General features: G+C 43.8%; 1 protein-coding gene across 1 annotated transcript in view; it reads left to right on the top strand.

The window, feature by feature from the left end:
• ADAMTS18 (ADAM metallopeptidase with thrombospondin type 1 motif 18) overlaps positions 1-16,206 on the top strand; it is a 137,646-nt gene that overhangs the window by 100,490 nt on the left and 20,950 nt on the right. Inside the window, exons 16-17 of the mRNA XM_040329173.1 lie at positions 1,921-2,165; positions 14,727-14,865. Coding sequence (XP_040185107.1) covers positions 1,921-2,165; positions 14,727-14,865 — 384 coding nt within the window. The remainder of the gene's footprint in view (positions 1-1,920; positions 2,166-14,726; positions 14,866-16,206) is intronic.

The following is a 16,206-nucleotide window of genomic DNA, read 5'->3' as shown; positions in this document are numbered from 1 at the left end:
CTTGTCTGTTAATAAAGATATAGATACAAGGAGACAATTCCCCTTAAAAAAAAGAGAAGAATGGACTATCTCGATACCCTGGACAGATCACACGTTGCTTAAAAAATAAAAAATGTTATTGATAAAAAAAAAAAAAAATAGACTAAAAAGAAGGATATCCAAATGCAAACTAAAACGTACATTTAAAAAATATAAACAAAAACATATGGTGTGACCATACATGTTACACTGATGCTACACAATGGAAAATAGGACATATAGTAAGTCCTCAGTGAGTGTCCATCCTCTACATGTTTCGCAGAAATCTACTGCTTCTTCAGGAAGAACAGTAAATAATAAAATCAATGAGCCAGAACACAAGGACCAGGGACAAGACGGCGATGTCGCCAATATTCCCCTATGGCAAACATGGGGGGCAAATATTGAGTGGGTGTGTAAGGACTAAGTAGCCACTGAAGCACCAACATTTCTTAGGTACAACCATGGGGGAATAAATAAAGGGGAAGGAAGCTGAAGTGGGGTATAAATATCTCCACATACACTTCAGGAGAGCAAAACAGAGAGGTAACAAGAGCTGAATACAGCAGTTCAGATTTAAAGGGGTTGTAAAGGTGCGTGTTTTTTCACCTTAATGCATCCTATGCATTAAGGTGAGAAAAAAACTGTCAATGACAGCCCTCCCAGCCCCCCGTTTTACTTACCTGAGCCCGTTCACCTGCTGTGCGCATCCCCCAGCGTCCTCTGGCTCGCGCTGCTGTCAATCCCATCCAATGACACGGCACACCAGGGGGCGGGGTCGAGTGATACAGTCGGCGGCTTTAGCTCGCAAGCTAACCCATGAAGGGGGTTAGCTCTTGTGGGGAGGAGCCGAGACAGCCGCAGAGGGACCCCAGAAGACGAGGATCGGGGCCACTCATTGTGGAGGTAAGTATAACATGTTTGTTATTTAAAAAGGAAAAAAAACAAAGCCATACAACCACTTTAAGCCATAAATAATACATAGAGTGGTAATCCACAGATGGCCCAAAGACCTGAGTGGCAGCTTCTGATAAAATAGGCACAATCCGAAAGCAATCTCTTGAGAATCAGTTGATTGCTTACTACATTACAAAAATGTTTGAAGTCATCTAAATTATTTAACCTTTGTTTTAAAGCGGGAGTTCACCCATAAAACAATTTTTCCCCTTAGATGGATGCTCGTTTTGTCTAGGGGAATCGGCTAGTTGTTTTAAAATATGATCTGTACTTACCGTTTTCGAGATGCATCTTCTCTGTCGCTTCCGGGTATGGGTCTTCGGGAGCGGGCGTTCCTTCTTGATTGACAGTCTTCCGAGAGGCTTCCGACGGTCGCATCCATCACGTCACTAGTAGCCGAAAGAAGCCGAACGTCGGTGCGGCTCTATACTGCGCCTGCGCACCGACATTCGGCTTCTTTCGGAAAATATGTAGATGGGCGAAGGACCAAATGTACCTTCTGTGTGCTGACGACAACACTTGGTTTCAACATTGGTTAATTTACTTAGGTTATCAAAATTAAAGGCAGATCCACTTTGAACTACAAGTGCACTTCAAGTTCCATCGCTGTAGATCTGAGGGGGACATGCAAGGAAAATAAAAAACAGCATTTTTGCTTGCACATGATTGGATGAATAGATTAAATCAGCAGAGCTTCCCCTGATTTCAGAGCTTCCCCTCAGATCTACAGCGATCTACAGCAACTGCACTTCCAAGTGCACTTGCATTGCACTTGTAGTGTGGAGTGGATTTGCCTTTAGTAAATCAACCCCACTGTGTACTGATTACCACTGGCCTGTCCAGATATGAAGCATATACATTTTGACTTTTATCCTCTTGATTAAGCACATGTGTTCAAGAAATAAACTTATATACATATACTCATCCGTCCTCATTACTGTTCAGATTATTATACAGTGGTGACCATACCGGCAGGTGCCAGAAGTATCCATTTTCAGGAGATCGAAGTCTCAACCAGCTACCTCGCAGTAAGAAACCTAAACAAGAAGTATTATTTAACTGGGGACTGGACCATCGACTGGCCTGGGAAGTTCTCATTTGCTGGGACTGTTTTCAACTACCAAAGACCTTTTCAACAGACTGAGAGCATTTATGCATCTGGACCAACAAATGAAACACTGGTTTTGGAAGTAAGATTTTATATTTATTATAATTTTTCATTTTAAATACTATCTGAAACATGCAATTAGGTTTCTTAGATCTCACCATACGCGTGCGCACAGGGTGTGCTGTGTGTGCCCAGGCACACCCTAACAGTGGCGTAGCGTGGGTTGTCAGCGCCTGGGGCGATGCAAGTAATTTGCGCCCCCAACCCATGGACTTATTTATTTTCAGTTATCTCCAGTCTGGTCACATGATCCATTATGTGAGACAGAGGTGGCTATAGGGAAGAGGAGAGCGTGCTTGATAATGACTGGTAAAGCCTGGAGTGGTGACATCATGCATATGTTCCTATGTCATGTTTGTTGGCGCTCCCTCCTCTTCACACTCATGACAGCGCCCTTCTAAATTTTACGCCCGGGGCGGTGGCCCCCCCTCGCACCCCCCACGCTATGCCACTGCACCCTTATCACCCCATGTGCATTAGTGTTATCGCTTTGTGTAGCGGCAGGAACATGGGAAAGATCTCCCTCTTACCGGCTCTGCCATAAGAGAAGTGTTTATGCTCTTCCCTTTCACTGTGCCAGAAGGGAGATCAATGTGTCGGGGTCATACATATTTAGACACATACACATGCATGTGTGTTTTAGCTTAAGGGTGCACACCCTAATGCAATAGACTGTGCACACCTATGGATCTCACCAGGTATCCAGAAGAGCAACATTTAAAAGACAAGTGAAACCTAGATAAGGAACTGCAGCCCGAGTTGTTGACTTGTGTTGCAAAGTTACATAGTAGGTAAGGTTGAATAAAGACAATAGTCCATCCAGTTCAACCTGTGTAGGTGTACATGTGTCAGTGTCGATAATCATTTTCCATATCCCTGTATGTTGTGTTCTTTAAGATGCACATCCAAGAGTCTATTACAAATATCAATACTCCCCGCTGACACCACCAATTGTGGTAGCGAGTTCCACATCCCTATCGCCCTGACAGTGAAAAACCCCCTGCGCAGCTTAAAGCGGAGTTGCATCCAAAAGTGGAACTTCCACTTATTTGCTTCCTCCACCCTCCGGTGCCACATTTGGCACCTTTCAGGGGGGAGGAGTGAAAGTATACCTGTTTTTGACATTGTCCTTGTCCCCCACTTCCGGTAGACGGCACGGCGGCGCCATCTCTCAGAAGTTCATCCTCCTTCCTCCGCCGCCGGGCCAATTCGAAAATGCAGCGCTGCTATGTGTCTCTCATAGTCTTTTAGCCATCCTGATTTTGTTCTTACACCTCTTATTGCATTCCTAAGACTTTTTACATTTATACGGTTTAGCCACCCAGGTTTAACCTTTGCTATTCTATATTTATGGCATAATGCGCTTGAAGGGTAAGGGTGGTGCCTGTATGAAGGGGTGTAATATATACATAAAGCAGCAAGACTCTCCAACCAATGGGGGACTTTCCGAAGTCCACGATTGTCTGAGATAAGCCATTCTCTAAGGGTTATAATCAGCATGTTCATGACTAAAAATACAGTTAGCCATGCTATTAATTTGAGGTTCAGAACACATTGGTCTCAGGATACTTGAAGGGCGAGCTGTACATGTTGAAAATGTGAGTCACTGCTTCAAGTACAAGATATCTTTAGTCAAGCTGGTTAGGACAATGTGTGGTTAGATTTTGATCAAAGTTCCAAGCACAACAAGCCAGAAGGATCTGACCTTATATAAACACTTAATTATAATCTGGACTGACCGAGTTCCACTAGGGAAATGTTTAATGAATGAGTTGTGTTGTTAACAGCTTCTCACTGATGTATGTAAGCTTTCAATAGAACTCTGATGTGTTTAATCCTCTCCTTTGCGCAAAACTCAGTGGCCGCAGAAGAGCCTGTGTGATTAAATGTAATGCAATTGAATTATGCAGGCAATGCCAGTAGCCCTGTGCTAAATAATTTACATAATTTACATACATAGTTAATTTTCATACATAAATACATATATAATTTATGGCCCGGATTCACAAAGCACTTACGCCGACGAATCTCGAGATACGCCGCGTAAGTGTAACTATGCGCCGTCGTATCTGTGCGCCGTGCCCACAAAACTAGATACGGTGAAAATAGTCTTCCTATGACAGACGTAACTTGCCTACGCCGTCGTATCGTGGGCGCATATTTACGCCGGGGCGCATTTGCCGCTCCCATAGATTTTCTATGCATATATGCAAATGAGGGAGATACGCCGATTCACAAACGTAGTTGCGCCCGGCGCATCATATACGCAGTTTTCGTAAGTCGTACATCCGGCGTAAAGTTATTCCCCATATAGGAGGCACAACACATGCAAAGGAATGGACCAGGGAACACAAGCCGTCGTATCTTTTGACGTTTACGTTGTACGTGAATATGACTAGGCGTAGGTTACGTTCACGTTGTAGGCAGTGATTCGACGTATCTTAGGCAGTTGTCTCAACGTGATTCTGAGCATGCGCACTGGGATGTGGCCACGGGACGGTGCATGCGCCGTTAATTTTAAGTACTTCTATGACGCCTTGGCCCATCATTTGCATCACACCTCATTAGCATGGCTCACGCACACTCCCACCTACACTGGCTTACGCCGAGGAAACCCAGCATATCTTTAACAGCGAGTGGGAGCAAGTGCTTTGTGAATCCAGTGCTTGCCTCTGTGCGCTGCGCCGGCGTAGCGTAAAAAAAGATACGCTACGGCGGCATAAATATGCACCGATGTCTGTGAATCCGGGCCTATATATATATATATATATATATACACGAGGGAAGGGATTAATAAACAGTGCTGGATATTGATAGGATTATTTAGACCAGGCTAATTTCTTTAAATATTTAACTTAATTTTACTTTTTTTAACAAACATAGGCCCAGATTCACGTAGGAGATACGATGGCGTATCTCCAGATACGCCGTCGTATCTCTGAGTGTGAGGTGTCGTATCTTGGCGCCTGATTCAAAGAATCAGATACGCCAGAATTTCTCTAAGATACGACCAGCGTAAGTCTCCTACGCCGTCGTATCCTAACTGTATATTTACGCTGCCCGCTAGGGGCGTGTACGCTGATTTACGCCTAGAATATTTAAATCAGCTAGATACGCCTATTCACGAACGTACGCCCGGCCAGCTACGCCGTTTACGTTAGGCTTTTTCCGGCGTAAAGTTACCCCTGCTATATGAGGCACAGCCAATGTTAAGTATGGACGTCGGGCCAGCGTCAAATTTTCCATCGATTACGTTGTTTGCGTAAGTCGTTTGCAAATAGGGCTGTGCGGCATTGGCTTTTTGCCGGTTAATTTGGAGCATGCGCACTGGGATACTTTCACGGACGGCGCATTCGCCGTTCGTAAAAATCGTCATTTACGTGGGGTCACAAGAAATTAACATAAAACACGCCCACATGTTCCATATTTGAATTGGGCGGGCTTACGCTGGGCTCTGAGGCTGCTGGGCTCTGAGGAAGAGGCCCCTGATGCCTCGAAACGCGTAAGTAAGCAGTGACGTACCTTGAACCTCCCCCCTATATTCCGGAGTGTGTTCGAGGGGTATTTTATTTCATCGTTTATGACAAGCCTTTTATCACCATTTGTTTGTGAGTAGTTTTCAATTTGATTTTTTATTTAATAAATTGTCAAATGGTAGTACACGAGGCTGGTGCGCCTTTCTTTCTCCCTTCGGGCTTACGCCGGCCTATTTATGCTACGCCGCCGCAACTTTGCTTTGTGAATACTGCACTTGCCTGTCAAAGTTGCGGAGGCGTAGCGTAAATAGGATACGTTACGCCCACTCACAAACACGCGCTCCCTACGTGAATCCCGGCCATAATGTATATATTTCAGTTTGCTACTACTTTATGCCATCACCCACAATTCAGCATTTATTTTAGAGGCCTCAGTGACAATAGTTTACACAATAGAGAGAATTAGGTTTGCCACTGCTTGAATAACCAAACTTTATGGTTAATTTTAGTGACTCTGGCAAATCCTAGGCTTGGAGTCTGTGGTTTTAAAATGAACTAACTGTAAATTTTATGAGTCTTTGCCCTGTGGTCAGGCTTGCCGAGAGCTGTGTCTTTAAAGTCAGGTGGCGCATTTGTCAGCGGTAGACCTAAAAACTCTATTCTGAGCCTGGGCGTTCTTTATGAGCTGCTTCACCAACTTTAAATCTAAAACTTATTTCCACTTGGCTGAATAGGTCCTGGATCCAAGCCAGATAAGTAGGCTGTAGCCCTGGAGGTCCTTCCAACTCGAAGGGTTTAAATTACTGGCTCTGCATCCAGACTTTTAATGTGGAGTTGTTAGAAAATAGCTTCATTTATTATTTAGGAAATGTTAAAATTGCTGCTGGAAATATTCCATTTCAGCCTTAAAAATAGAACTGTTTCAGTAGTTTCTGATGGCAAATTTCACCATTCTTCTTGAGTATGTGTTTAGTTGTAGCAAACTACAGATTGCTTAGATTCTCAAGTCAAAAGTTAATTGCATTTCATTTGTGATTTAAGCTGCATTCACACTTTCACATAGAGGGAACAAGCGTTCTCGCTTGCAATTCTGTTGGGTATAATTTGCACGTAATTTCACGGGTCATACATAGGGCAGCCCATTTACTTCATGGGCTGTCCTATGTGTGGAGCTCCTGCTTATTTTTGGGTGACAAGCATGCCATGTTTTTAAAACTCTTGTGATTCGAAGATCATAGCAGAATTGCAGAGGGAAGGAATGGTAGAGGGAAGGGTAGAGGAGAGAGTCTGAGGCCCCGTACACATTACCGAGTTCCTCGGCAGAATTCAGCCAGAAACTCGATCGGAGCTGTATTCTGCCGAGAAACCCGGCCGTGTGTACACTTTCGGCCGAGGAAACCGACGAGGATCTCATCGGGCCAAATAGAGAACATGTTCTCTATTTCCTCGTTAGTCAACGGGGAAACTTGGCTCACCGAGATCCTCGGCGGCTTCACAAGGAACTCGACGAGCAAAACGATGTGTTTTGCTCGTCGAGTTTCTCGGCCGTGTGTACGGGGCCTGAGTGGGTCGGAACAAAAGTCTGGTACTTGGAGAGATCTGGGGTGGGTTGGGTGAGGGTGGGATTTGTGGGGTTTTTTTTTTGGGGAGGGGGGTGGGAGTTATTAATTTTAGACTGTTGGCATTCGGCATTTGTGGGGCCAGTAGTGGCAGCCTGGCCCTGCCTGAATTTGTTTTGTATGAATCGTTGTCTAAAAAAAAATCTAATAAAGAAATTGGGAAAAAAAACAAAACAAAGATCATAGCAGAATTGCATCACTTTTGAGATGCCTTTAAGGAATAATGGCACTCAAAAGTGTGCAATTTGGGGTCACTGGTAGAATCTCTGCTTTCTACATTGGTTCTCTAAAGTGTAGCGGCCATCTTGCCAGTAATTCTGCTCCCCTTTTGACTGCTGGTCAGTAGGAAGGTCTGGAGAGGAGCTGAGAGCATTACTGTTTGGATTGAAGAGCTTGGTTTACTACTATCCTTGTGAGTGTAATTTTATCTTTACAATAAAAACATAGGGCTAGATTGTGGAAGAATTTACACCGGCGTATTTATAGATACGCCGCGTAAATTCAAAGCTGCGCCGGCGTATCTTCTTTCTGTATTCAGAAAGCAAGATACGCCGAAATTAGGCTAAGATCCGACTGTCTCTTACGCCGTCGTATCTTAGGGTGCACATTTACGCTGGCCGCTAGGTGGCGCTTCCGTAGTTTTCGGCGTAAGTTCGCGAATAGGGCTGGACGTAATTTACGTTCACGTCGAAAGCAATGACGATTTGCGGCGGAATTTCGAGCATGCGCCGTTGTAAAAAACTTAAAATACGCCCACATCATCCCCATTTGAATTAGGCGGGCTTACGCCGGCCCACATACGTTACGCCGCTGTAACTTAGGGCGCAAGTTCTTTATGAATATGGAACTTGCGCCCTAATTTACGGCGGCGTAACGTATCGGAGACAGAACTGGGATGTGTGTGTTTACACACACACACACACGTCCCTGTTCTGCCTCTTGTGCCCGCATTCGGTCACAATGAGGATCGGCACCCCCCACAATGCAGAGGGCGTGCATGCCAGCTATCTTGCTTAAAGGAGCCGACGTACAGCTACGATGGCTCGGGGGATCATTCCGACCTGCCGCATTATAATGACGGTGGCTTGTCGGCAAGCGGTTAAAGTGAATTTCCTGCTGTTCCATCACAAATTCTATCCCCTGCACTGATCCCTAGTAGTGTATTGACTTTGTTGACTGCTCTCCATCTGCTGTCCTTATTTCAATCTTACTTTATCTTCATTGACAATATTGTCACAACTGACATTGTCAAGTGTCAGGCCCCGTACACACGACCGAGGAACTCGACGTGCCAAACACATCGAGTTCCTCGTCGAGTTCAGTGTGGAAGCCGCCGAGGAACTCGGCGGGCCGACTTTTCCCATTGACTAACGAGAAAATAGAGAACATGTTCTCTTTTCGGCCCGACGAGTTCCTCGTCGGCTTCCTCGCTGAAAAGTGTACACACGACCGAGTTTCTCGCCAGAATCCAGCTCCGACCGAGTTTCTGGCTTAATTCTGTCGTGTGTACGGGGCCTTACAGAGAGAAGTTGCCGAGAGGCCCTGTCAAAATTTTGCTATGGAGCCCCATGATCTATGTTTCCTCCCTTTTTTGTGGCCTAAGGCAATTGGCCTTATGCACTTCTTAAGTTATTCCACCTCATCCTCAAGAGATGCTCCATCTAAGCTAGGACACACCTCACAGTCCGCAGTCAGTTTCCCCAAAAATGTTATGTTTTCATCCTTATGCCAGAAGGTTGTAATATATGTATGCTACAGTAAGCCTGGGGGTGTGCCTACCGAAATACTTTCCTATTGTCATAAATACAAACATAAAAAAGAAACAATGTTCAAGTTTAGAAGAGAAAATTATGAAATGTAATTCCTTTAACACTGCGTTAGTGACCTTGACATAAAAATCGAATTAAAAGATCCTTTTTTTTTTCCTACAGCAGTGCATATGAAAGTTTTTTACTGTCCATCAGACACATTTTTGCATTCCTGCAATCCCACTTGGGTTAATTAAACAGGTTTTATTTCATTTTCCCAATCATAAAAAGATGTAAGCATACAATTTTGGCCTGGTTCGAAGCCTTGGGCTTCCTCAGCGGGCTCCAGTGGGATTTCTGTTACTTCCTAAACAAGAGCAATACAGAGTAACTGTCCACAGCCTCAGATGATATTTATGATAGTTAATTATATTTTATTTTTATATTTGTTTTGTTCCACTTTTTTTATACACCTGTGCTAGAGGATTTCCACAAACCTAATAAAGTGCATACAAATATGTCAAATCTATACAAAGAGCTATGGAAAAATGTATAGAAAAAAAAAGTCTTTGTCCCGTAATGTACATACATTTACATATATATTTCTGCATAGTTTTTCTGTATAGCAGGAATGTCCAACCTTTTGACCTTCCTGGACCACACTGGAAGAGGAGGAATTGTCTTGGGCCACACATAAAATACATTAAAGCGGGGGTTCACCCTAAAAAAAAAAAAAATTTCTACCATGTCATCCAACATACTAGCGCGAGCTACAGTATGCCTTTATTTTAATTTTTTGCGCTGTACTCACAGTTTAATCCCGTAGTTAAGTTTCAGACTCCCCGCGAGGAGTAGGCGTTCCTATGCAGAGGGGAACATGATTGACGGCCGGCTATGGCGCGTCACGCTTCCCGAAAATACCTGAAATACGACTTGGCTCTTCACGGCGCCTGCGCAGTCAGCTCCTAGTCTGTGCGCAGACGCCGTATAGCGCCGTGAAGAGCCGAGTCCTACTCCGACTATTTTCGGGAAGCGTGACGCGCCATAGCCGGCCGTCAATCATGTTCCCCTCTGCATAGGAACGCCCATTCCCCGCGGGGAGTCTGAAACTTAACTACGGGATTAAACTGTGAGTACGGCGCAAAAAAATAAAATAAAGGCATACTGTAGCTCGCGCTAGTATGCTGGATTTCATGGTAGAAACTTGTTTTTAAGGGTGAACCCCCGCTTTAACAATAAGGATAACTGATAAGCAGAAAAAGTCAAGCAGATCACAAGTTAACGTTTACTGATACAGATGATTTACCTATCTGAATAATACGTTTTTATGATAATATTTTTATTATAAAAGTGAAAGAGGGCAGAATAAAACTATTGCAATATTTAACACTGTTTTTGATTAACTAACGTTTCAGTATCTTGTTTAATGGATGTAGTAACAATTCTCATTGAATTCTCAAGGTGCTCATCAGATATTTTGGTTCTAATTTTGCCCTTTCTGTGCATCATCCTTGAAAATGGTTACTCACAAATATAGGTGCTGCCAAAAACGGATTACATGAATACGACGTGATTGTGAAGAGTTGGATATTTTTATTTGGGCAGATAAAAATGATAAGAGTCCAGTAAAGAGACACTGACAATTTTTTTTTCGGCTGCATGTGTTCGCTAAGGCCCCATTCACCTGGACCGCCTGTCAGTTTTGACGGCGGACCTGAACGGCCGCTCCATGCAGTCTTATGGAGCGTCGGATGTCAGCAGAGACATGTCCGCTGACATCCCACCCAATCCGCCAAAATCAGACGTATGGCGATACGTCCATATCCATCCATATCCATCCATGGTGGATCGGATCCGTTTTCATCTGATCGCTCCATAGGAATCAGCAGCGCTGCACAAGCCCCTCCCCGCTCAGTGAGCAGAGAAGAGCTTGTCATCTGCCAGCTCAGCGTAGATCTGCGGACTGATCTCCCGCTGAAATGTCGGGAGCAGGCGGACTCCGTAGCGAATGGGGCCTTAGTGTAAATGCATTTTTACAAAAATATTCCAAAAACAAATCAACATTTTTAAGCAAAGTTACAATTTAGTGTGGCTAATTCATACCCGTCTTGGGCCACATGCGGTTGGACACCTTTAAGCCTCGTACACACGATCAGTCCATCCGATGAGAACGGTCTGAAGGTTCATTGTCATCGGTTAACCGATGAAGCTGACTGATGGTCCGTCGCGCCCACACACCATTGGTTAAATAACCGATCGTGTCAGAACGCTGTGAAGTAAAACCCAACGACGTGCTGAAAAAAATGAAGTTCAATGCTTCCAAGCATGCGTCGACTTGATTCTGAGCATGCGTGGATTTTTAACCGATGGTCGTGCCTACTAACGATCATTTTTGACCTATCGGTTAGGAATCCATCGGTTAAATTTAAAGCAAGTTGGCTTTTTTTTAACCGATGGTTAAATAACCTATGGGGCCCACACACAATCGGTTTTGACCGATGAAAACGGTCCATCAGACCGTTGTCCTCTGTTTAACCTATCGTGTGTACGAGGCCTTACTGTATAGTTTTGACCAGAGCTTTTTTTCTCAGAGAATAGGTGCAGGTACTCTCCTCTTCCAAGTCACCCCTTGTCTCCTCCACCTACTCACCTCTGTGCACCGTTTCTTTGGTCTCACCCCCTACCCACCTCCCAGTACCGCCCTTTTTTAGAGCGAACAGAACCAAGTATGATTTTGTGGTGCTAAGTAATTTGTATGGAATTTGTTAAAGGGGTTGTAAAGGTAAAAAAAAATCCCCTAATTAGCTTCCTTTACCTTAGTGCAGTCCTCCTTCACTTACCTCATCCTTCGATTTTGATTTTAAATGTCCTTATTTTTCTGAGAAATCCTCACTTCCTGTTCTTCTGTCTGTAACTCCACACAGTAATGCAAGGCTTTCTCCCTGGTGTGGAGTGTCGTGCTCGCCCCCTCCCTTGAGGGGGAAGGGGGCGAGCAGAAGAGTCAGGACGCCCACTAACACACAGCTCCTTTCTCTATCTACAATGTATAGAGCGTCCTGACTCTCCTGCTCGCCCCCTCAAGGGAGGGGGCGAGCATGACACTCCACACCAGGAAGAAAAAGAAAGCCTTGCATTACTGTGTGGAGTTACAGACAGAAGAACAGGAAGTGAGGATTTCTCAGAAGAAATAAGAACATTTAAAAGCAAAATGGAAGGATGAGGTAAGTGAAAGAGGACTGCACTAAGGTAAAGGAAGCTATTTAGGGGATTTTTTTTTACCTTTACAACCCCTTTAAGGATAATATAAAAAGCAAAACCGATCCCCTTTCAGCCAGCAACAATAAACCCCCTGCAGCAAAATACACCCTAACAACAACAGATCTATCCCAGGAATAATAGGCCCCCACCAACAATAGATCTTCCAGCAGCCAGCATTAATAGACACTCCAGCAGCCAGCAACAAAAGACCCCTCCCTCAACAGTAGATCCCTCCCACCAACACAAGACCTCCCCAGCAACAATAGACCCCTCTCTCAACAATAGATCCCCCAAGGCAATAGATCCTCCAGCAGCCAGCATTGATGTACCCTCCAGCACACCCCAGCACCCCTTGCCAATAGATACATTGAGTGCTGGAGGTTTCGGAAATGAGTTCCCCAACATTCCAGCTGAAAATAGGCCCTGGCTTTGACGTATTTTTGATGCATCATATCAGGCTCATGGTGGTCCTCTAGTACAGGTGTATAAGCAATAGTTTGTTAGACCAAACTACGTTTGAAGAGTTTTTAAGGCCGCGTACACACGGTCGGTCCATCCGATGAGAACGGTCCGAAGGAAGCTGAATCATGGTCTGATGTGCCTACACACCATCAGTTAAAAAAACGATCAAGTCTAATGCGGCGATGTAAAACACAACGACGTGCTGAGAAAAATGAAGTTCAATGCTTCCAAGCATGCGTCAACTTGATTCTGAGCATGCGCGGGTTTTGAACCAATGCTTTTGCGTACTAACCGTCGGTTTTGACCGATCGGTTAGGCGTCCATCAGTTCAATTTTAAAGCAAGTTCTAAATTTTTCGACCGAAGGATAATGGACCGATGGGGCCCACACACGGTCGGTTTGGACCGATGAAACTGAACTTCAGTCCATTTTCATTGGTTTTGTCCGATCGTGTGTACAGGGCCTAAGACTCCGTTCTTGAATAGTTTTGTTCAACTTTTATATAAAATATTGTTTTTTAACAAATACATATTTATTACAGGATGCACCCTTGGCTCTATATAAAAGAAAGACATCAGTTACTCGGGACAATCCAAAATTGTAGTTACATTTTTGGCTACATGATAAAATCCAATGGAAGGGTAGACTTACATCTTTCGGCTAGAAAGCCTTAGTCTAGCACCTGTTGGGTGTGCTGTTCCCCCAGCCTGAGCATTGGTAATCCAGCTTTGATAGTCCAAATGGTTGAGAGCTGCTCTTCTTGTGCATGTCACCCTTGACTCCACATTCACAAACCACTTAAGAAAGAGCTGTTTTCTTTCAGACTTTCGCTTTCTTTTTAAAACCTCATACTGAGCCAACTTAATAGGCTAAAGGATGGGCAGGATAAACAGGCCATACAGAGGGAAGAGGGCAGGAGGGAGTTTCCTTAGGTACATTGAATAATTGAACTTGTAGGGCACAGGAGGGTACTTCCAGTGTACTTGTTGCTACACAAGAGCCCGAAGGGTCAGGCCTCGTACACACAACCGAGAAACTTGACGGGCGAAACACATCGAGTTCCTCGTCGAGTTCCTTGTTAGGCTTGTCAAGGAACTCGACAAGCTTGCTTTGCGTACACTTAGTCAAGCCAAAATCTCCTCGTTCTCAAACGCGGTGACATACAACACATACAACGGCAGGGGAAGTTCGATTCCACTGGCTAAACTCTTGGGGCTGCTTTTGCTAATTTCATGTGTTTGCGTGTTAAATAAAAGTTTGGTAAGAGACATTTGCACTTTTCAGTCTGTTACAGCTTTAAAAATGTGTTATCTCCATTACAAATGCTACTTTTACTCCCGTCTCATACTTTAATCTGAGCAAGAGCGGGTTTCTTAGCATACACACGCTCGAGTTTCTCGTTGAAAAAACAGCCCGACCAGAAACTCGACGAGCCAAATCAGACTTCCGTCGAGAAAATAGAGAATTTGCTCTATTTTTGGCTCGTCGAGGTTCTCGACCGTTTCCTCAACGAAAATGTACACATGACCGGTTTCCTTGGCAAAAAAATATCTCCCAGCAAGGTTCTTGCTGGTTTTTGCTGAGAAACTTGGTCGTGTGTACGAGGCCTCAGTTAGTGATAAGGTAAGTGGCCACCATTTTGGAAGATTTTAGCAAAAGACTTAAGTTATTTACACCAAAATCTATCATGCTATCATTTGTATTGCTATTTTATCAAGTGTATTAGGATTACAATATTATTTTTAAAACAAAGGTGCAGTTCTTCTTTACATAATAGCCACAGCACATTGGACTTCTGAATTGATATTAACTGAGTTGTTTTTTACAAGTAGGACAAGTCTAATATGACCAATGACTTTTGGGTATCCTATGTAGGAAATATGTATCTCTCAAACTACATGGGGGCAGATGTGTGTTTTTCCTAACTGGAAAAGGCTAAACTATTTAGGGAAAAAACCCAATAATAATAAAATAATTATGATAGACTGCCCGTAATACTTGAATTGATGTCTTTATTCAGATCCTTTATCAAGGAAAGAATGGAGGATTTACATGGGAGTATACATTACAATATTCTCTTAATGAAGAGAACCCTGAGAAAAAGACAAGCTATTCCTGGGTTCCTGTCTATACAGATTGCTCTGTCACGTGTGGTGGTGGTGAGTTGAACAATTTCCCTTTTTTTTTTTTTAAATGCCTCATTTCTGACTTGTTTTTGACTTTAACTGTATATACAGACCTTACCAGATTTGACCATACCTAGTGATGAGCGTGCATCTCTTCTCCAGGGGGGCCATATCAGCTGTGTTTACCATTCTCAATGGCTCTAAGGCAGGGGTGTCCAAACTTTTTTTAAAGAGGGCCTGATTTTATGAAGTGAACAGGTGTGAGGGCCGACCATTTTGCCTGACATTCTTTGAACCATTAAAAGTTGGTCTAAGTGTGTTCAGCCGAGCACTAACAAAAGCGCCAACAGATTACATACAGGAGAGGAGAATCTCCTGTTTACACAGCAGCCTTTTTAATACAATGTCCCGCCTCTTATGATAGACAGAAGAGTTGTCCAATGGCAGCCCAGGAGACAGGACTTCCTATTACAGATGCCACAACATAAACAGGAGACTCTCCAGTATGTAATCTGATGGCACTCGTCGTCCCCGCTCCATGTCCTCTCCGAGGCAGCGCAGATAAATACAGTATACATTTTTCGTGGACCAGGGGGCCACAAAAGATATATATCCAAATTACCAGGGGGGCCACATTAAATCGGCCCGCGGTCCGGACTTTGGACATGCCTGCTCTAAGGGGTTAGACTCGATTGGACTCTACGTTGCCTCTTTAGCTGTATGCAGTGTGCTTTTGTCCCAGTGGTCATGTATACATGAATCTGACCTTAATCCAAAGGGTATAATAACCTTTGTGTCGGCCACCTGTCTAAATATACTTCCTTTTTTATCTTTTCTATCTGATACCCCCCTTATCTACACCCTGTTGAATAAATTCAGCCACAGCATCTTCCATATGGAACATAGGAGTTACTGGCTCCTCTGACTATGCTAAATGTTTGTTACACAATTGGATATTGCCCTCTGAAATCCTATAGATAAGACTACTATCTTCCCATAAGTGAGACACATTCTTTCCTTTTCCAATGATCCCTGAATGTGTCCTGACGAAGCGAAACGCGTTGACGCACAGGGGCTCACTATCTATCATGTATTTTATATATATGCTTTTTTAATTCTTCCAAATGTTCTATTTTCAATAAACATTGTAATATTTTTGTATACTTTCCATTGTTCATTGTGCCTTTAAAGTCCGACCCGTGGGTTACCATTTTGGTGCCCCCTCCCCTCTTTTCTCTATATCTGACTATACCTACAATAAACCTGGTGACATCCCATCATTGAATATGAATTCCAACTAAACTACACCCATTACTGTTATTGTACTGCCAGGAATCAACATCTCATAGCGCAATATGTTTCAAAATCCATGTC

Source organism: Rana temporaria, chromosome 11, assembly GCF_905171775.1.
Source record: "Rana temporaria chromosome 11, aRanTem1.1, whole genome shotgun sequence".
Taxonomy (NCBI): Eukaryota; Metazoa; Chordata; class Amphibia; order Anura; family Ranidae; genus Rana; species Rana temporaria.
This window is presented reverse-complemented; position numbering and strand designations above follow the sequence as displayed.